This window comes from Hippoglossus hippoglossus, chromosome 3, assembly GCF_009819705.1.
Source record: "Hippoglossus hippoglossus isolate fHipHip1 chromosome 3, fHipHip1.pri, whole genome shotgun sequence".
NCBI classification, from domain to species: Eukaryota; Metazoa; Chordata; class Actinopteri; order Pleuronectiformes; family Pleuronectidae; genus Hippoglossus; species Hippoglossus hippoglossus.
In genome coordinates, this window is record NC_047153.1 from 8,244,287 (window position 1) to 8,266,140 (window position 21,854).

At 40.1% G+C, this 21,854-nt stretch overlaps 2 protein-coding genes across 3 annotated transcripts; both read left to right on the plus strand.

The window, feature by feature from the left end:
• The first annotated feature begins 2,669 nt into the window (after nt 1-2,669).
• On the plus strand, nt 2,670-8,106 carry zgc:113276 (uncharacterized protein LOC553748 homolog). Its single transcript, XM_034581233.1, has 10 exons — nt 2,670-2,795; nt 3,705-3,912; nt 4,753-4,925; nt 5,019-5,234; nt 5,816-6,200; nt 6,466-6,599; nt 6,706-6,945; nt 7,063-7,224; nt 7,628-7,717; nt 7,808-8,106. The coding sequence occupies exons 2-10, from the start codon at nt 3,705-3,707 to the stop codon at nt 7,967-7,969; spliced, it is 1,770 nt and encodes a 589-aa protein (XP_034437124.1). The 5' UTR covers nt 2,670-2,795; the 3' UTR covers nt 7,970-8,106.
• A 775-nt stretch (nt 8,107-8,881) lies between these two features.
• pir (pirin) lies at nt 8,882-20,482 on the plus strand. 2 transcript variants are annotated; one of them, XM_034581235.1, is made up of 10 exons: nt 8,882-9,176; nt 10,001-10,122; nt 10,229-10,321; nt 12,562-12,642; nt 14,301-14,507; nt 16,506-16,590; nt 16,952-16,996; nt 18,944-19,026; nt 19,751-19,817; nt 19,932-20,482. In XM_034581235.1, exons 2-10 carry the CDS (start codon nt 10,030-10,032, stop codon nt 20,048-20,050), a joined length of 873 nt encoding a protein of 290 aa, XP_034437126.1. In that variant the 5' UTR covers nt 8,882-9,176; nt 10,001-10,029; the 3' UTR covers nt 20,051-20,482. The 2 variants fall into 2 exon arrangements, with proteins under 2 accessions (XP_034437126.1, XP_034437125.1); XM_034581234.1 differs by having other exon boundaries at nt 8,906-9,187; nt 9,997-10,122.
• Nucleotides 20,483-21,854: the final 1,372 nt, after the last annotated feature.

Here is a 21,854-nt window from a genome sequence, read left to right on the forward strand (position 1 = left end):
CCTTCTATCTATCTATCTATCCTTTTATCTATCTATCTATCCTTCTATCTATCCTTCTATCTATCTATCTATCTATCTATCCTTTTATCTATCTATCTATCCTTCTATCTATCCTTCTATCTATCCTTCTATCTATCTATCCTTTTATCTATCTATCTATCCTTCTATCTATCCTTCTATATATCTATCTATCTATCTATCTATCTATCTATCTATCTATCTATCTATCTATCTATCTATCTATCTATCTATCTATCTATCTATCTATCTATCTATCTATCTATCTATCTATCTATCTATCTATCTATCTATCTATCTATCTATCTATCCTTTTATCTATATATCTATCCTTCTATATATCTATCTATCCTTTTATCTATCTATCTATCCTTCTATCTATCCTTCTATCTATCTATCTATCTATCTATCCTTTTATCTATCTATCTATCCTTCTATCTATCCTTCCATCCTTCTATCCTTCTATCTATCCTTCTATCTATCTATCTATCTATCTATCTATCCTTCTATCCTTCTATCTATCTATCTATCTATCTATCTATCTATCTATCTATCTATCTATCTATCTATCTATCTATCTATCTATCTATCTATCTATCTATCTATCTATCCTTCTATCTATCCTTCTATCTATATATCTATCCTTCTATCTATCCTTCTATCTATCTATCTATCCTTCTATCTATCTATCTATCATTCTATCTATTTATATATCCTTCTATCTATATATCTATCCTTCTATCTATCCTTCTATCTATCTATCTATCTATCCTTTTATCTATCTATCTATCCTTCTATCTATCCTTCTATCTATCTATCTATCCTTTTATCTATCTATCTATCCTTCTATCTATCCTTATATCTATCTATCTATCCTTCTATCTATCTATCTATCCTTCTATCTATCTATCTATCCTTTTATCTATCTATCTATCCTTCTATATATCTATCTATCCTTCTATCTATCTATCTATCCTTTTATCTATCTATCTATCTATCTATCTATCTATCTATCTATCTATCTATCTATCTATCTATCTATCTATCTATCTATCTATCTATCTATCTATCTATCTATCTATCTATCTATCTATCTATCTATCTATCTATCTATCTATCTATCTATCTATCTATCCTTCTATCTATCCTTCCATCCTTCTATCTATCCTTCCATCCTTCTATCTATCCTTCCATCCTTCTATCCTTCTATCTATCCTTCTATCCTTCTATCTATCTATCCTTCTATCCTTCTATCTATCTATCTATCTATCTATCTATCTATCTATCTATCTATCTATCTATCTATCTATCTATCTATCTATCTATCTATCTATATATCTATCTATCTATCTATCTATCTATCTGTCTGTCTGTCTGTCTGTCTGTCTGTCTATCTATCTATCTATCTATCTATCTATCTATCTATCTATCTATCTATCTATCTATCTCTATCTCTATCTCTATATCTATCTATCTATCTGTCTGTCTATCTATCTATCTATCTATCTATCTATCTATCTATCTATCTATCTATCTATCTATCTCTATCTCTATCTATCTATCTATCTATCTATCTATCTATCTATCTATCTATCTATCTATCTATCTATCTATCTATCTATCTATCTATCTATCCTTCTATCTATCTATCTATCTATCTATCTATCTATCTATCTAGCTGTCTATCTATCTATCTGTCTGTCTGTCTGTCTGTCTGTCTGTCTATCTATCTGTCTGTCTGTCTGTCTGTCTGTCTGTCTATCTATCTATCTATCTATCTATCTATCTATCTATCTATCCATGAACAGACAGAAGAGGAAATAACAACCACTGTCAGTTTTAAAGTACGTCATCATGGGAACTACTGCAGGAGAATTACTTCCTCTTTGACAGAGTGAACAATATAAATCTGTACTGTTTACCTCTTTTAATAAAACGTATCTAATGACTAATGGAATGGATGATTAACGGTTCCTCACAAACTGTCATCATCAAAATGTTGTGTCCTTTAAACTGCTGGGCTCCACTTTTCATGACCAGGGTGAAGTATTCCTGTACATGGACAACAGGCTTTGAGCTTGAAGGCCTGACATTGGAAATTCTCTAAGAGCTTTAGGAAAAGTGAGCGAGTGAACATTGTGATGAGAAATTCTTTGTTTCAACAAATTAAAGGTGTGTGGTTCTGTTGTAAACAAAGAAAAGTTTATATTCTGTGAACAAGGGGAAACAGCAAAGCTTCACAGAACAGAGGCTGTTTGTGTGAACGCAAAATGTCAGAGTGAGAACCTCCGGACTTTCTGTGGGCTTTCTCTTCCTGGCCCTCAAGTATCTGTATCTGAAAAAAAATCGCATTGAATATTTAATAAAATCTAAAAGCAAACAGAAGAAATATGTTTGTGCGTTAACATGACTGAAAGCGACTTTCTAGTTCCTGTATAACAACTTTACTGTTTTGATCCCGACATGAGGTGCGTAGCTAAATTTACACCATCACACACACACACACACACACACACACACACACACACACACACACACACACACACACACACACACACACACACTCACTGAAGCTATTTCTAGATTCCCCTGTTGAGCCAGGGAAGCCCGGCTAAATCTGTGGACACTGAGGTGGATTGGGTTACATGGAGGCACATGCCAGTATTCCTAAACGCTCAGGTCTTCCTCTGCACGCTGCTGTCGGTCAGAGTGGAGACACGGACCACGTTTCCAACATCTCAGGAGCCGGCGTGAGTTGACGATCCAAACTCAACCAGGTACTGAAACGCCCCGTGTGAGGTTCTGCATGACATGAGTGAATTTGAAATCTGTAGCTTTGAGTTTATCTGAAGTTACAGGAACAACCCACACATAGTTCACTAGACTCTTTAGCTTTGGACAAATGGATTTTCACCCCTGTCCATTTGTTTGGAAGTAATATTGTGCAAAAACTACTAAATGGACTACAGCCAAACTTGGTGGAAAGGATCTGGATCAAGGGGCGAATCCAGACTTTGTTTCCTCTTACTTTAACATTGCGAGATGGGGCATTTAGCTAAATTTTCATTGATTTACCTGATCAGTCATGTTCAGGGGGCTGATATTTATGAGCATGTGCAGTACGGTGCAGATCCAAATAAAAATCTTGATCTAGGGAATTAAAATGTGGTTTCCAAGGTCCAAAGCTGACTGTTGGAGCTTTGGCAGCAGGGCCGTGCACAGACATTACGGGGGACAGGTGCTTAAGTGAAAAAAAGACCATCCCTCTCATGATTATTCATAAAAAGTGAGTGAGGGTGAGTACAGTTGTACAATATCTTAATGTAATGCTCTATATTCTTTGAATTCATCTTGTGCCAATGTGCTGTTGCCAGTTGTTGCCGCTAGTGGGCGCTGTTGTGCTGCAGGTAGTTGAGATGCAGGGCAAGAGAAGAAGGGGAGAAGGGAGTGGGGGTGAATGGGTCTTGGCTCATGTTGGAACCTCACTAAAAGTTATAAGTAAAACCCCAAAAGCATTGGACTGGTTCATGCCTTCACACACAATCACATCACTGACAGTTTGACAGTTAAAGGAACTAACTCTGGACACCAAACAGAATCTGAAAGTACTATAACCTTCCCATGCTTGTTTGAAACTGCAGCTCAACACTCTGCTGTGTGTGTTGTTGTCTTTGTGTGTGTTTCAGATGGTGACAGTGGATGTGTTAATAATTGGGGGCGGCCCTCATGCCTTGACCTTGGCGAGCTTGCTACTGAGTCCTGAGCCGGAATCAGACCCTGGACATGACTCACCGCTCTCCCCCTCCGGCTCGGACCCTCGGAGGCCTCGGCCACACCCGCCAACATCCAACAACAGATCCTGCAGTGGCAAGAAGAAGAGGAAGGCAACAGCTGGTACAGTGTGCTTTTAAACTTTAGACTTTATACACTAAGTCACAGTTTGGACGACTAATAGTTGCATATAAAGCTGAAATGTTTTGTTGATTAATTGATTTATCAAGAGAATAACCTGGCATCTATTTTGATAATTAATTGATCATTGGAGTAATTTTTTGGGTAAAAAAAGCAACATATTCCCAAGATTGTGAGCTCTAGGAAACTGTGATGAACACTTTCAATATATTTTCTGTGTAAATATATTTGTGACACTTTACTGACGAAACTATTTGGTAATTAATTAAGAAAATTATTCTCAATTTCATCTATAGTGGATTATAATCTCTTCCTGAAGCAAAATGTAAAAGCTAATGTTTGAGTCAGCAAGTCCCCATCATCAGTTATTACCTCATATCTAAATCTATCATTTTTTAATTACTAATGATTTTAATTGAGTTTTTCTGAATGTTTTTAAAGTCAAGTTAGGTGAAGTTAGTTTTTTCAAGTCAGTCTTTTGATTGTATATAAAATAAGTTTTGATTTATTAGGTCTAGATATAGTATCTCAATATTTGGGTCACGATTCCAATTCTAGATTTTGTCTGTACCCAAACATATTGTTGATGAGATCCGATGCAGGAATGAAGTTTGAGATGTCCTGATAATCCATTTTGAATATGAATCACTGAGCAAAGATGAGAGGTGGGTGGTCACATGGTTACCAGTGTACACAGAAAATAAAGCAAAAAGATAACGATAAATGCTCCTTCGCGGTTTTTACATGAATGTGACGAAATCAGACCGATGTTTTTTCCTTAGGTGGTTGAATAGATCAGTGCATTTATGACTTTGTGATTAGTCTCTGCAGGGTTGACAGTGGAGGAATCAGAGAGGGTCGTTGGCCCCCCGCTGAGTCTCCGAGCGGTAGATTCGTATGGGGAGTGGACGGCTCTGTGGGAGAGGCAGTTCACAGCTCTGAGCATCCCTCACCTGCGCTCACACACACTGGTGCACACTGACCCTCTCAACAAGGTAGAACATAAACACAATCAACTCCCTCCTGAAGTAGAGACAACAGTTGATTTTTCTTACTTTTGACAGTATATTGTATATTTTCTTTGACAGAAAGCACTGCAGGAGTTTGTTCTAAAGTGTGATCGTTCATCAGAGCTGCACAGTCTCCCAGACCAGGTTTATATTCTGGATGAAAATGCTTTTTTCAATGACACGCGACTCGGCAAGAAGGAGAAGAGACGACTGAACATCACCTCCACACTGAAGAAGAGTTTATCCTTCAGTCTGCCGGGAACCAAACTGAGTGTGGACTTCTTTAGAGATCAGGTTGGACATACAGTGTGTGTGTGTGTGTGCCTGTGCGTGTATTTTTATGGTGGATTTAATGCTACATTTTCATTAACACCTTATTCTCCATTTAAAGACAACGAATCAATTAAAACAATGGATGACTTCTGTTTGTGGGTAAAAATCTTAATTGGTATTAATCACTGCTCTCTCTTATGTCATGTCTTTACGGTTTGACTGAATATATGAAACATATATAATGCAACACCGCAGCCAAATAATTGAATATGCTAGAACATTGCATTTTGTCCATCTCTTCCTCAGATGGTGGTGGAAAGGAGAATTTTGAATATTTGTGTCACAATGTCTTTGATGTTTATGAGCTAATTGTTTTAGTTTCTCTCACTGACTGACACAAGTCTTTTATTGACAGCTCTTCCATGGGTGTATTTGACCTTTAACTCCAAAATAAGAAACTTGGGTTGGGCACCACACAGAGAACAGGGGAAAGTATTGAGAGATGTGCTAACGATGTAGCCACAAAAATGTGGAATAATGGCAATATTTTATATGAAGCAGCATGAGAGCCAATGATCCGGTTCTATCTAATCTAAACACAGGTGGAGAGATACAACTTGGGCAAAGTGCTGGTAAAGGGAACGGTGGAGCGCATCATCCCTGTCGTTGAGCACAAGGAAGAAGAGGATGACTGTACGAAGGAGAGGGGAACAGAGGGCGAGGCCATGACTGAAAGGTGCCGAGACGTGGCAAGGAAGAGAGTGAAGTACTTTCAAGTCCATCTTCAGGAGGGCATCATCCTGAAAGCCCACCAGGTCGTTATGGCAACAGGACCAACACGTGCCCACATGGTAAACATCCCCTCATGGGTGAAAAACATTGGAGAGAGTTACCCAGAGGAGCGTTTGCTGCACACAGTGCATCTCATGCACCATCTGCCAAAATCTAAGCACGAAGAAGAACAGACAGAGACTTCTCCCTCTCAAGGTAATTCAAATCTCCTCAGAGGCCACTGTGACATCACAACCATCCAGAAAATCAAACCATTTTTAGCATTTGTCTTGAAGCTGTAAGGATAACTGCTATTGTTAAGCAAAATCATTGTATACTGTACCTGGATGCCTTTGCACATTTACCAGAATCCTCATATAATTGAGTTGTATTTGCTTTCACCTGATGTTTCTGAAGACCTCAGTGGTTGTTTGATTCCCAGTCCTTGCTGCAACACTTAACAAGTACTATGTGTGTCTAGAACTTTGTGTAGTGTGTCAGAGAGGGCAGAGAGTAATGGTAGTTGGTGGAGGTCTGACCAGCGCCCATGTCGTCTCACTTGCCCTGCAGCAAGGTGCCAGCCATGTGATATGGGTCATGAGGAAGCACCTGCAGGTCTAGTGCCAGTGTGAAACTGCATGAAGACCAACCATAAAGAATTACTGCAGCTACACCTGTCTACCTCTGCCACACATGTCAGACTTCACTGTCTCGTTTACAGTTAAAGCAATTTGACGTGGGCGACGTGGAGAGCCTGGTGGGTCGTTACTCTCATGTGGAGCACGGCATCAAGATGGATGGCCAAGCCTACCTGCGACAGTTCTATAACGAACGGAGCCTTCACAAACGACTGGCTATGATTCGCCAGGCACGGAAGGGAGGGGCCGTCACCCCAGAGGCCTACATCCACCTACAGCCCTTCATACTGAGTGGACAGGTGGACGTCAAGACATACTGTCAGGTAACGGTACATATGCAATACACAGGGTAATGGGTGCAGTGAATGAGATTTGTTAAAGTGAGGATGAGGTGAAGTGAGATGAAATGAGATGATTCATATAATCCTCCACCTGTCCAGGTGAGTGAGGCCAGCTGGTGCTACAGGAGCCAGGCCTGGAGTCTGACCCTCAGCACAGGGGACCACTGGACCGGAGATATGATCTGGCTCGCCACCGGCTGCAAACTTGACGTGAGACAGGACCCGTTGCTTTCCGAGGTGATGAAGGAATTCCCAATTCAGGTGGGTTAAATAGTTTTTAGATATGTATAGTATGCATGCATCTATGGACAGATGAACAGAAGGAAAGTTATGGTTGATATAAAACAGTTAGAGCAAATACCTCCGCCAAGGCCCATCAGTCCCCTTAAATTCAATCAAGCTGCACCACATTCACACACTTATGGAGAAGATTCCCATTAAAATGCGTTTTTTCATTATGATCCATGAATTATTTTCTGGGAAATGGGATTTTGTGTAATCTTTCTTAAAAACAAACCAACCGACAAGAAAACAGAGGGGGTGAAAACATATCCTTCGGAGGCCATAACTTAAAGGATGACAAGAACATAAAATCATCCCATGTGATCCACTGTCATGATTTAAGAGTGATTCATAAAATGTGTCCGGCTTGTCCTCTGTGAAGGTGATGGACGGTTGGCCGTGCATATCAGACAGCTTACGGTGGGCAGACGGGTGCCCGCTCTATCTGATGGGACAGTACACTGCTCTTCAGGTGGGTCTTCTACACAACGCTTTGATGCACAACAATCTGCACGCTTATTTTACTTATATATCACTTGCCTTTATTGGCCCTCACGCACAGGTTGGACCTCACGCACTAAACCTGGCTGGTGGACAGGCTGCCAGCATGAGAATCGCCAAGGACATCATGCGTCATCGACACCCGGACGGTGGAGATGGACCTGAGGAGAAATCTAAAACCGAAGAGTATATTCAACAAATGCACGGCCTGTTATGGCTTTGACTTTACTCTTTAGCGTCGAGGAACTGAAGTGTCTTTATTATACTCGTCAAATGGGACTGTAACTTGATTAAATGCTGTGAAACTAATTTTTCTTTTTTTTATCCTATCGGTATTTTTAAAGCACAAATCGCAAGTATATTCCCAGAACATTTAATGACGCGGGTGGAAAAGCATAGTTAATGTCAGACAAAAATGTAAATAGAGAGTGTCTTTATCTAAATCAAGGGTCTGAGGATGAGTGAATTTCAATGTTATGTACAGTATATAGTAAAAAAAACCCTGTATACTTGACTTGACTGGATCTGGGACTGATAACTTTAAGAAGTAGTTAAATTCTCTTTTGGATCATGAATTGTCTGTTTAAAATAAATCTAAAAGTAAAAAATAATTAGCACAGATTATTAACAGCAGTTTAGATTCCACACTGCTATCTATAGATAGAAAGATAGCTCTCAGGAGAGCGTTTACATTTGCCAAGTCTGAACAATCCTACATATGATTATGTAACTTGTATTGTAGAAATATGAAAGAAAAAAGGAACTGGGCTGATAAACCAAATGATTAATTGCCATAAGACATAAAATAGAATGTTAGTAAAGATGGACGACATTACAGTTCCCCAAAAGTGAAGCCAAAGTGTTTCAATCTCCCCCTGGTGGCTAGCTGTAATATTGGTCATAAATAAAACCAAACTAAAATGGCATTTTTTAATTATGTTTGAATCAAATTGGTGTTCAAATGTTGATTTTCCAGTTCCGTCCCAAAATGTTTAGTGAAACTCTGTTCGGCTGTTTAGTGTTATAGTGTTTACAAACAAACAAACACCGGTGATATAACCTCCCTGGTGCAGGTAAACATCTTCCTAAACTCCGCCCCTGCTGGACTTCCGCATTTATAATCCTCCCTCCGGTGCTTTACGTTCAGGAAGGTGAGTGTCGGTCTGTTGTCATTAAATTAAACACGTTAGTGGTGGTTTTAATGTCATTTAACGCTGATGGTGATGATGACAACTCTGGTGAAGGTGCTGCTCCTGTCAGGCGAAGTAACTAGAATGAAAATAACCGGATGAATTAATAAACTGGCGACGTGAGGCGGATTCACTGAGATCTGGACTTTCTGCAGCTGCTCCGATGTAAATTAAATTTAGAAAAATAAACCCTGAGCAGGTGGAGAACAGACAGGACGGAGATGATGCAGTGACTGGGAGGTGAGGGACAGATCGACAGTTGAGGAGGACGATCCTTCAGCAGCAGCAGAGATCAGCTGACTGATCACATGACGATCAGCTGGTTTCACATGTGTAGTTTCTGTGTCACTGGTTTCAGTGGTTTCGTCTCATGACACCGGGAAAACCCCGTAATGTTGTGATCTCACTGGTTGTATTTCCACATCATTTTACTCTGCCAGGTTTCTACTCATGTAAGAGTAAAGTAAAGTAACATTGTTTCATATCACAACACTGTAACTATCCACCATGTTGTAAACTTTTATATTTCATCATTACCACAAATACCAATTATATTAATCTATACTATTTTTTAAAAATATTCGTATAATATTTTATTTATTATATATATAATATATATATATATATATATATTATACATATAGACAGATACAATTTACATCATTTTGCAATCATCCTGTGCCACTGCACTTTATCTACCCCTAATATTCATATTATATACATATCACTGTATTTTTGTAAATTTTATTTTATTTCAATGCCCAGTTTCATTCTGTTTTGTACTTGTCTACCTTGTTTGTGACCGTCTGCTGCTGTAACAATGTATTTCCCTGGTATGTGATCAGTAAAGTTTATCTTATCTTATTGTATCTCATAAATAAGAATCTTTACAAGTTAGGCTGCTCTGACAGAAACTCTTAGAACTGCAGTAAAGTTGAGATTTAGTTGGAGACCACTAATGTACCATAGTATGCCCAAATTAAATCACGAAGAGAAATAAAACCCAAACCCATTCTATTACGTCCATGGATTATCTTTATTTCATTACTGTGTATGTGATGTAGTGAGTGGGGAAACCAGCTCTCTCGGCACAATGAACGTGAGGAAAGTGGAAAAGACAGTTCTGAGTGTGGAGCAGGGAGAGGGAGTCGGTGCCCGTGTTCGCAGGAGCATCGGCAGAACGGAGGTGAGTCATTCAACATGTTAACGTCGCACAGCTTTCATCCAGTGAGCTTACAAAATAACTCAACACAGTTATCATTCATGAAACACTGGGCATGTGTTACTTCCAGCTGAGGAACCTGGATCCCTTCCTGATGCTGGACGAGTTCACAGTGAGCAAGCCAGCAGGTTTTCCAGACCATCCTCACCGAGGATTCGAAACAGTAAGTGTCACTTGACTGTAATTCTGAGGTTTGCATACAATGTAAGGGACTTAATTCTTTGAGGCAAAACTCCTACTTTTATCACCAGATGGCGACAAAGGGACATTGTGAGCTACTGAGCCACTTTGCTTTCTACAAATGATCATTCAGGTTTATACATTTAAAAAAATTATACAGAAAGCCAGAGATGTCAGCGATAGTATAATCTCTGTATAAACTGATCTGTAATAATAACTCACAAAATAATCTATTTTTAAAATAGAGGAATCGTCCCTGCTTCTGTTGTCTTGTGGCCTGTTTTCTGCTCAGTTTTTCAGTTTTATGTTTATTTTAACTGACTCCACCACGGCCGGTGTGAGGGCCGGGCATCCAAGGATACAACCTCTTGATGTTTTTTGAGTTTGTATCTTTTCTCTTCTCTGGTTTAGAGTAATTCAAGTGTTTTTTTATTACATATGTAAAACCTCCTCATTTAGTCCAGTTCAGCCTCAGTCCTCATACATATTATAGGTTGTTTTTTTCAAAGTCTTGATGCTTTATTAATGGAAAAGTGCATTTGTGCAAAGTTTGGAAAGTTCACAGATTAGTTGCACTCGTCATTTATAACAGATGTAATGTCTGTCTTCCTTTCTTAGCTTTTCTAATATTTTTTTGTACATCTTTATTAATAGGCAGAACTTGTCTGGGCAATACAAGTTCCTGCTTCATGTGTGAATAAAGTGGAGCATTTCTGATAAAACAACTTTTCATTTCTGACTCGAAACCGGAAAATAGGATAATTTGTTCTTATTCTGGCTCCTACTCAGTGAACTGCTTAGTGGTTCAGTTGTTTATGAAAATGGCTTCATGTCTACATTTCTCTCTCAACAACTAGAGCCAGTCAAGTATTTTCTCTTACTATTGTAGTTGACTGTCATCTAACTTGGACACCTGGCCAATCAGCAGGCTCCTGAATATCTCTCTCAGACAGATTTCCATCCATCCATCCAGAGACAGGTTGAGCCAATCACAAGGCTTTATCTGAAATAGTGTGGGTTTGATACGCTGACAGACAGAGACGCTCCCCTGAAGCATCTTTGATAACATGATGTGAAAGAGGTCTAATCCATGCTGGGAAATACAGTTTCTCTAAACGAAGAACAAACTTTCAGCGTTTGTTAATGTGTAATATCACACATCCCGTTGCTTTGATTGGTTGTTGGAGGGCGGACAGTTCTTATTGCTCCTTGGAAATCATAAAGGAGCTGAGAGGCTCTGATGATGCTCTAATAAATCTCACTATATTCCAAAGTTATTCTACCAGCGTCTGTGCTGCAGTATCAGCAGTAACTCCATCACCGCGCTGACTGAATGGAGCTAATGTGGCAGCTCTGACTTGTATCTTTGAAGTTGAACTCTGAACATTGTCCTCATATTGCCAGACTTTCCTCCAAGCATATTTGATTTGGCAGATGCAACTTAAATCTCCCAGTGTGGGCGGACAGCACTAGGCTACACTCCCAGCATGCCTTTCAGCAGGTGTGTTTGCTCACACTCACATGGCGTTTGAAATCCCACAGCTGTGGAGACAGATCAGAGGCAGCTCCCTGCAGGGGCCTGAGCTCTCTCCCTTCACACAGATGTTCACCTCTGAACCTGGGACCGGAGATGCAGCTCTTCTCTTCCCGTCCAGTCTGACCACTGGAGCAATGAGACAAGCGCACACGTGCTTTCAGTGTTGAAGTAACTCTAGTTTTGAAGCTTGTTGCAGGAGATTATAAAACAAGGTATCATCCTTGATGGTAATAAGTTATTTACTTTATAATCGAGCTATAAAAAAAAAAGATAAAACTACAACTACCACACCAACTAGTGCAGTTTCATACTCGTGTGAGGTCACTGTGACCTTGACCTTTGACCACTTTAATCCAAGCAGTAAATATTTGAGTCCAAGTGATATCTGGTCAAAAATATGTAGAAATTACCTGAAAGCAGATTCAATAGACCTCTGACTTCCCAAATGTGTAAATCAACAATTTTTGCCAAATTGGAAATTATTCTCTGGTAGCATTTTTAAGATAATGCATTCACCAGGCAAGGATGGTTTTTGTGAGATCACCTTGACCTTGACCTTTGATCACCAAATTCTAATCAGTGACATCCTCGAGTCCAACTAAACGTTGGTCATCTGAGGTCATCTTGCCTGAAGTTACTGTAGCTGTTAATGCTACATGTGTGTGTTCGTGTCTTTCCTCAAACAGGTAACATATGTTTTAGAGGGGATCACGGCCCATGAAGACTTCTGTGGCCGTTCTGGACGACTGGAACCTGGAGATCTGCAGGTACTACATGACTTATCATAGAGTTCATTTTGGTTTGTTTGGGGGATTTGTTTAAAAGAAATAATGTTATCTTAGGAAATGTTTTATTTTATAAATGTTACCAATTTGCTTTTTTTTACAAGAGTTAAATGAAAAGGGTCAAACTCTGTTCTTATAGCATGACATTCATATTTAAAACCATTCTTACTGAAAACATGAACACTTGAACAAACATCAGTGTAATAAGAACAACCTCAAACTTTTTAATTGGGTCCATGTCATGTCCACTAACATGGAGGACGCTGGGTTTAGGAGCTTTACTGCAGCCGGCCACTGGGTGGTGATGGAGATGCTTTGGCTTCACGTTTGGGGAGCCGTCATGTCTTCCATCTTTATTTACAGTCTGTGGTTTTAACATTAAATATGAAGCTACAGACAGTTAGCTTCTGCCAACTAGCACCTCTGAAAATATACCATCATACTACCTCACAGACATGAGAGTCGCCTCATGCATTTCTCAGCAAGAGGGCTAATCAGCATATTTCCCATAAAGCCAAACGATTCCTGTAACCTAACCTCTAATAGATTTGTGCTTCCTGTTTTTGAGATGTTAAGATATCTCACTGAGGTATTGTCCGTTATCTGTGATCTTCATCTCCTAATTGTAAATGTGGAGAGCAAGTTCTTAACAGGAATCAGGAGCATTCATGAGCTACAGAGCAGAAGAGGAGTTAAGCCTTTACCAATCCCCACAAACTCATTACATATGCATCATGATGTTGTGCACTCACACTAATTGGATATCATGCCCTGTGGGTTGTTTCCTGTGTTTTTAAAGTTGTAAAGTTACACACACATACACACAGGCTGCTGACTCAGCTTCAATCTGTAGCAGAGGTTCAGTCAGTTCAGCTCTTACACACCGTGTGCACGCTCCGTCGGCCCGGGCTTCACGTGGGAGCTGCAGATGCTCAGACAGACGCCTGTCTGTCCTTCAGGGAAAGCTCAAACTCCATTTCAGAATAAAACATGGCTTCGTCAAAGGAAGTGGTGAAGACATTGGGCCAACTGAGGAAAATCCCTCCCCTAATGTTTGGATGAGTTTCCCATCTGTATATTTAAATTTAACTGAAAATTGATATTTTAAAATCACACTATTCTCTTCCCAGAAACATAGTTGAAATAAAGCTGCTTTAGCATGAGCTGTAACTCAGGTCTGTGTCGTCTGTGTGGGTTTTCTAGTTCCCCCTGGTTGTATTCTGCATGTTTTATTATCCAGCAGATCCCCCTCCCAGTAAATACCCAGCAGGCAGCAATAAAAAAAAAGCAAACAACATGATGAACAGTCACAGATGAATTATCATTGGCCGGCAGCGTTAAAGCGAAGCTCGACAGTGGAAATTTCCATCCGGCCCAAAGGAGAAGCAGAAGCTGTTAAAGTGAACTTCACTTCATCCAGAGTTTTAAATCACTACCTGATTCAAAATCATGACCAGAGTTACAGCAACACCTCATTTTGTTCCACAGCATTTCATCAGAATTCCTCTCACTCAAGCTGAATTGTTTTATTTTATTCCTGCTGCCTATAGATTCATGCATGGCTCATGGCTTCTGATTATCTTATACAATTAATACAATATTTATGTGGTGTATTTCAAATATGTCTCCCTGTCTACCAGTGGATGACTGCAGGACGGGGGGTGGTCCATGCCGAAATGCCTGTATCAGAGGAGCCGGTGGTGGGCTTACAGCTGTGGGTGAACCTGCCGAGGCGAGACAAGATGGTGGAACCAGCGTACCAGGAGCTCAAAGGCTCAGAGATTCCCAAACGTAGCCGGGGAGGGGTCACAGTCGCTGTTATATCTGGAGAGGCTCTAGGAGCAAAGGTGTGTGTGTTTGTGTGTCTCTACATGTGTGTGTGTGTGTGTGTGTGTGTGTGTGGGGGGGGGGGGGTCACGTCTACTTAATTTGTGTATGGGGTTGTGATGTCATTGCAGCACAATCAGTCACTTTACCTTCCTGATAGCTGCTGATCTCATCCTGATTGCTCATTTGCTGGATGCCAGAGGCAAACAGGAAAAACATGTGCGTGCATTCGTGTATTTGGATCTGTGTGTGTCCATGTGTCCGTGTGTGTGTGTGTGTCTGTGTCTGTGTGTGTCCTTGTGTGTATGTGTGTGTGTGAGGGAATGCCTGTTAACCACGCTATTTGACCAGTGTTAGTGTAAGGAGTGTCCGTCTGAAAAGAGGAAACAGAAAATGAGAAGCAGATTGTCTCAGCCTGTGAGAGTTTTAGTGCGTGTGTGTGTTTTATTGTAATGTCCAGGGTTACTATCGGCCAGGAGAATCACTGATAAACATCAATATCTCTGTATTCAGTGTATTTATACTGTATACGACTCTGATTTGTATCCAACTTTACAGCTCAACTTGGCCTTGGTTTTATGTTCATACTTAATAAGGCAACACTCAGTTTAATAACAGTTTACAGTCAGTGAAGTGTGTTTGGGATGAGTCACAATATTTGATCATAAAAACTCAACATACATTGAGTAACTAAATACCTAAAAACTTAGATCTCTTACGACAGAATTAGTGAGAATACACATTTTTTTAAAAGACTGACTCCTTTCCCATTGCACGGAGAGCAATCCTGGTTTTTCCCTGGTGAATCAAGTTTGACTTCATGAAATCGCCAGAAGCTGAGAAGCTCAACTCGCTGTCTTGACAGTGTTGCCCATTGCACAATATGAAGAAACAATATATCCCTGTTGCACGTTGTTCCCAAAACACCAGTACACAAATGTTCATGGCTATTTCCACACCAACGCCCTAAAGTTCAATGGCCATTCTAACATCGCGAAGGAAACTGCTGCATCAGCATCTAGACTGCCAAAATAGCGAAGAAGAAATTGGCGCATTCACCCAGGTGTCATGTTTCCATCACTCCCAGTCTGAGCCTGAGCCGATAAAAAAACATTTCTACTGCAGGGCCTTTTGACCTGAGAGAGGCTGTTTCCATTCCCTGTGCAGATAAAAGTCAGATGTTAGTGTTTGTGTGTTTTTTGACCTCAGGGACAAAGCTGTCAAAGGACAACCAAACACAGAATTACTTTTCAAAAGATGAGATTTATTTCAACCAAAAAGGGAAAATTAAGTAGAAAACTGCTCCGTAACATTTACTGAGGGAGACATCTGTGTCTTTAACTGCTAAATGTTCCTCTATGTTCCCCAGTTATTTATTATGTCCCTCATTTGGTTTGGAGCAGGTGGTTTTCTGTAAACTAGTGAAGGGTACTTACTTTTACATTGAGTTATATCCAAAGAATAATTGATTACTTTTTCAAATAATTTGCCCTAAACTGCACAATTTTTCGGATCAATCTGTGAAAATAATAGAAATTATTTTTTCAACACAATAGAAACACAAATGCAGGCACTGTAATTTCCTTCGTGTTTTCAGTCAGCTGAGTTTCTTTAAGGTCATTTGCATTAAGTGCAGATGTGGAGTAAACTCATGGACCTGATTAAAATTGCACGTGTGCTACCTGGTGCGCTGTGTCACTCACATCCATGAAAATAAAACTGAAAACACAATGAGCTGTGGAGGGACATATACAGTAAGTCATGGAAGTAGCAATAACCTATTCTGACCTTATCTCTGAAGAACATACGGGATGATTAGCAGATTATTGAGCTAAAGCAACGCAGCTAAGTTCACAACCCGTTTGCAGGCAGTAGTAGATGTTGCAGATGGTTCTGAAGTAGAAACCAAACGGCCACCACAATGTCAGTTTGTGTGAATATGGTCTGTTTAATATACGATATTTACTTTGTGTTTGCGTCTGTTTGGACGTTATGTCCTTTTCTTTTTTTTCCTCCAGTCCAAGGTTTTCACGAGGACACCGACCCTGTATCTGGACTTCAAGCTGCAGGCGGGGGCCCTGCATGTGCAGCCAGTCCCTTCAGGTACGAGAACATTTCTTACAGTGTTGGTTAATAACAAGAGTGGTCTATAATGATGCGTCTAATGGTTGCTTTGAGACTGAAAACGGAACAGTGTGTGATAGTTGAGAACATAATATTCCTATTTTGCCCATTGTTTTTAAAGTCTGTTTGTCATTTTGTTCAAAAAGCAGATTCCCCAGCAGATCAGTGAAATAACATGAAACAATATTTCAATATTGTGTTCATAACTTGTTTTTTCTCCCCCCCCCCCTGGTGGACAAAAGAGTAATTTTAGGTTTAAGATCAGATAACTTTTTTAATTGTTCACCATCTTTATTAAAAATACACACTTTTTTTACACTATTTGTTTTTTGTTAAACAGGATGGACTACATTCATCTACACGTTATCAGGATCCATTAACGTTGGTGAGTTGAGAAAGGCCCAGTGTCGACACTTTTATGCCTTTATGGTCAAGGTCATTGTGACCCCAAAAACCCTTGTTTGCCTTGTGAACGAGATTTCTTAGGACTGGCTCGAGAGAATTAAGGTCTAAGGTCAGGATGGCCTCAAAAGAAGTTATTTCTTGACTAGTTGGACTCAAAGACTTGGATTCAAAGACTGTGACCTCTGACTTCAGTTGTCCAAGGTCACAGTGACCTCATATCACCACTCTAATATTGTCCAATACTTCAGATTAATATAAAAAGAAAACAATCAGAAATAACCAGGGTTATGAAAACTTTCTTTAGCTGGGTATGATGAACTTATGCCCTCTCACTCTCTGTGAATTTGATCACTCCCTCACTTCCCTCGCTGCTTGTCTTGCTGCGATATTCACGTTACAGTAACGTGTGTGTGTGATCTCCGTCCAATCGCAACTTCCCTCCTACGTTCAGCCAGAAGGCCCATGTGTTCCACTTTAAAGCTTGATGGATTCGTACTGTCACTGAACCATGATGTCTTCAGACTTCAGACTAAAGCAGCTCAATCTGAAATTTAACCAGCATCACTGGGAAAAGTATTGCTATTGTAAAATACGACCGGCTTAGAGTCTGGCTTCAGATCAGTCACCTTATCCACATGTAATAACTACGCCCTGTTGTATCGATGCTGCTCTTTGACATTATACTGTGAAATTCTGCATTTCCTGCTTACTGGACGGCATCATGTGACCAGGGAATTCCCCTCGCATGAGAACGAACCCTTTCAGAAGGCAAACTCATTGTCAGAGGCTTTGTTGGTTTGTTGAAACCTGTTGTTCTCGGTCAGAATTCCCCCTTTCATATTCCGTCATGAAATTTCATTATGATTTGATTATTCTCCGTCGATACGCTGCAGGACGTCACAGACTGGTTGTAAATGCTGACAGATGTTTTGATGACACGAGAGGATGAAATTGGCCGCCGAGATTAAAGACGTTATTTGAATCTTAAGTCTTGACCTTTGCATGTAGTCTGGCCAAATCAGAACCAGCTGGCTTTGATGAATGCGTCCACCACGAATGGAGGTGTCTGGCTCTCTCAGCGTTTAGAGCCAGTAGGTGATGAAGTGTGCGAGCAAACTGCTAAACAAGGCCGAGGTGTTTAAAACATGCAGGTGCCTTTTATTTCGTTTGAACCCAAAGTGGTTTTGTTACGCTACGAAGAATAGTGGTAGCCTGAAATGAAAATGAAATTATTATTAATGATGCACATGTCTGTTTATTGACTGCAAGTTATCTGGTTCTGGGTGAATAATTAAATGGTAATATGCCAACATATGAACAGGTGGCCGAGACGTCTTAGACAAGCACATTAACAGAAAACACAACTGCAAGAGCCACAACACAACTGCAAGAGCCACACAATCACAATGGAAGTGAGTGACAACAGATGTTAACAATGAAACAAGAGGTGATTTTGAAACACGAAGTGGTTTTATACCTGTACCGTAACACCTGGAATAGACAAGGCTCAATTTCTTTAGCGGCGTCTGGCTTGACTGGGTTTTCACAAACAGCTCACCGACCATAGCAAGAGAAAAAGCTTGACGGTAGGAAATCCATTGTCGCTCTCTTCCGTGGTGGTTTTATTTCTGTTGTGAGGCTTTGGCATTCTTGTTTTCCGTTAATACGCTTGTGTGAGACGTCTCTCCCACTGAACCATTGAACCCTTAAAGTCTAACAGTGTTGTTTTTTTTTTTAAATTTCCTCCACTGAAAAGCCTCTCAGGGATTCCACTTTTCAAAAATGCATAAAAAGACCACAATCCCAATCAATCATTTTTAATAGCGAGTGTGTTTTTTATTTTTATTTCCTCACATTATCATTGACAGACTGTTAAAAAATAAAGAGGTCAAGCACTGTTTAAGCACAAAATGTTCCTGTTGTCAAGGCCCAGAGCCGGAGCAGCAGGAGGTGGCGTCCCATCACACGGTGGTGTTCGGAGACGGAGACTGTGTCAAGGTTGAAAATAAGGTGAGTTCTCAGTGCTGAGATGACCAGTGGCTCCCAAACGTTTTTCCACCGTGCCCCCTTTGGAACCTTTAAAATAATTCAAGCCGTTTTTCATAGTTAACGTTTTAACAAGGTTCTACAGGACATTCAGAAGTGACAGCAACATTTACGGAATAGTAAATTATAGTAATGGTAAACCAGCTAAGCTAACCCCCTGAACCATAGGCTGTAGATGGATGACATGACAATTTATCAGTCGCCCCCTGGTGGCTGGCTGCAGTATAGGTCATAAACCCTTCCTTCCCCCAAAAAGTACAGATCAAAAAAAGTTTTCTCAAAGATGGTTTCTGTCATTTAAGGTAGCTCTTATCACACTGATGTTTGTTCTGGTGCAGATTTTTCCAGTAACTTAAAAACTAACTGTTTTTAATAACTCATTTGATGCTATAAAAATGGGGACAAACATCATTATTGACAGGTTTAGGGTTAGTTAGGACAGTTTAGACTGACTCATAATTTGTCAAGCACATGTATTGGCGGGATCCTACGCTCTCTGCTTTCTGGATCCAAATGATACCTACTTACCTACCTACTTAATCATATGTTTCCACAAAGATTTATGTTGGGACTCTGCTAGTTCTGTTAAATAGGTTTGAATCGACTATTTTCCCTAACACAGAGAAATTACTGTCAATCCACTTCACACACACAAAGACGATAACACTGCCTCTTCTTTCCTCCTCAGCGCTCTGAAGTCTCTCATTTTGTGCTCATCGCAGGAGAACCAATCAAAGAGCCTGTGGTACAGCGAGGTACGACATTTCCTTCCCTCCATCCCTCTGAACGAATGAAATCCTTGATGTCACATCCGTAACGTAATCAATAGCAGTAATGTCATTATTTGCAATGTTGTGTTTGTCTTTCAGGTCCATTTGTCATGACGACAGAGGAGGAGATCAGTCAGGCGATCAGGGACTACCAGAGCGGCAGAAATGGTTTTGAAAGAGCCGTAAACTGGAGATCCAAGATCAGAGACTCTTTCTAAAGCAGTGGTGGGAACCCTTCAGCCTCTGGGCCATTTGATCCAGTCTATGAGACAATACATATATACAAAAAGAAGCAAATATTTTTGATTTCAACAAATAAAATAAGGGTTTCAGAAACAAATGACCAACTCTACCTTTAAAGGTTCCGTGTGTAGAATTCAGGGACATTTAGTGGTGAAGCTGCGTGTTACAGCTGAATCCCCCTCACCTCACCCTCCCCTTCCAAACATGAGAGAGAACCTGTGGTAGCCTTCAGTTGTCAAAAAAACTCAAAAGGTGTTTAGCTTGTCCAGTCTGGGCTACTGTAAAAAACATGGCGGCCTCCGTAGAGAGGACCCACTCCAGATGTAAATATAAAGTATTTAAATATAGAGGGCTCATTCTACGGTAAAGTAAACAACAATTCATGCAATTGAGATGAAACACACTAGAACTATTTTATATTTAATTTATAAAAGAAAACATCACTTTCACCTAAATCTTACTCACTGGACCTTTTAACCTCCTGAACTGCCCACAGAATTGGGGGCCGCCCCGATAGTTATTAAACATGTTTAAAACATGGATGATTACATCAGTACTTTCCAAGTGGAAACAAATCAGAGGCGAGTAGAGCTTTTGAAATGGCGACAGAGAAACAACGTACTATACATGTGCGGTGGACAGCTGAATTCGAGGAAATGTTTTTCAGTATATGGCAAGAACACAAGTCCCTGAACAGCGTGTCTCACAAGATTAATCACAACCAGATAATTATTAGCGGTACAAGCTAGCATAACACTGTTGACCCATATTAAACTGAATGATAGATGGGGCGTGTTGACTGCGACTACACAACGATTTTCTTATCCAGACTCGTTTCTTCTGCAAAGAGTCTATATCACTGCAAAGCGACGTGCTGTTACTTTCAAATCTTGTAGTGTGTGCATGTTGGAGATCAGAGAGAAGAATATCTGCGACGATTCTCCTCGAGTGCTTGATGCAACTCGATTGTAAAATCAGTCTCAGGATGTAGTTTGAGCTCAGCCTTCAAGTTCTCACTCTACAGGGAGATTGGTGCCCAACAAAGTAAACAAGCAAGTTTAGTGTTGAGTGAGATAACGGCTAGGAAGCTGAACCCTCGCTGAGAAGGAGAAATTGTAAAGCCTTGTCTTGTTGTGACTGCGCAGCTGCTTGCACCAGACAAAGTCAAATGTTCCTACTCTGCAAGAACAAAAGCCAGAAGATCGATGTGCTCCAGGCATTTGGCGAGAGGTTTCAGGAACTGAGCGCATTAACTGAACTGTTTAATGTGGAACCTGCTGATGTGCCTACAACATGAAATCATCGAGGGGCAAAGTACAACAACCTCTCTCTGCTTGAGTTCTATAAACTGTACGTACGTCATGAGGATTTTCCCATTTTGAGGAAGCTTACACTTAGGGTTGAGGTATTACAGAGCTTGATATACACTGTTAAAAAAGTTCTCTCAAATGTACTGCATTTCATCTTTCCCCCCCCCTAAATTTAGTGTAAATGTCGTAAAAATACAGTAAATTATATTTATTAAAAATATGAACCATAGAATAAAAGTTATGCATAAATTGATAGCAGGGAATTAAAGATTTCTTTTACAGGGTTATTAAATTATTCAAGGGGCTTGAATGTTAGATAACATTGAATTCAATGTATAAAATACAAAAAATAGACTATTGCTGAATGTATGTACTTGTATTTATGTCTGTATTTCAAAAGAATCTCTGTTCAATAACTTATGGGTTTTTTTTACGGTAATTTGACGCTAAGTGGCAACTTTTGCTGCCA

What these genes read in the sequence shown, in the direction of transcription:
- pir (XM_034581235.1), top strand. Translation starts at nt 10,030, where the DNA reads ATGAACGTGAGGAAAGTGGAAAAGACAGTTCTGAGTGTGGAGCAGGGA. An exon ending in GGAGCATCGGCAGAACGGAG is followed by an intron (nt 10,123 to 10,228) that starts GTGAGTCATTCA and finishes TGTTACTTCCAG; the next exon opens with CTGAGGAACCTGGATCCCTT. An exon ending in TGTGCAGCCAGTCCCTTCAG is followed by an intron (nt 16,591 to 16,951) that starts GTACGAGAACAT and finishes TTTGTTAAACAG; the next exon opens with GATGGACTACATTCATCTAC.
- zgc:113276 (XM_034581233.1), top strand. Translation starts at nt 3,705, where the DNA reads ATGGTGACAGTGGATGTGTTAATAATTGGGGGCGGCCCTCATGCCTTG. An exon ending in TGAAGGAATTCCCAATTCAG is followed by an intron (nt 7,225 to 7,627) that starts GTGGGTTAAATA and finishes TCCTCTGTGAAG; the next exon opens with GTGATGGACGGTTGGCCGTG. An exon ending in GACAGTACACTGCTCTTCAG is followed by an intron (nt 7,718 to 7,807) that starts GTGGGTCTTCTA and finishes CCTCACGCACAG; the next exon opens with GTTGGACCTCACGCACTAAA.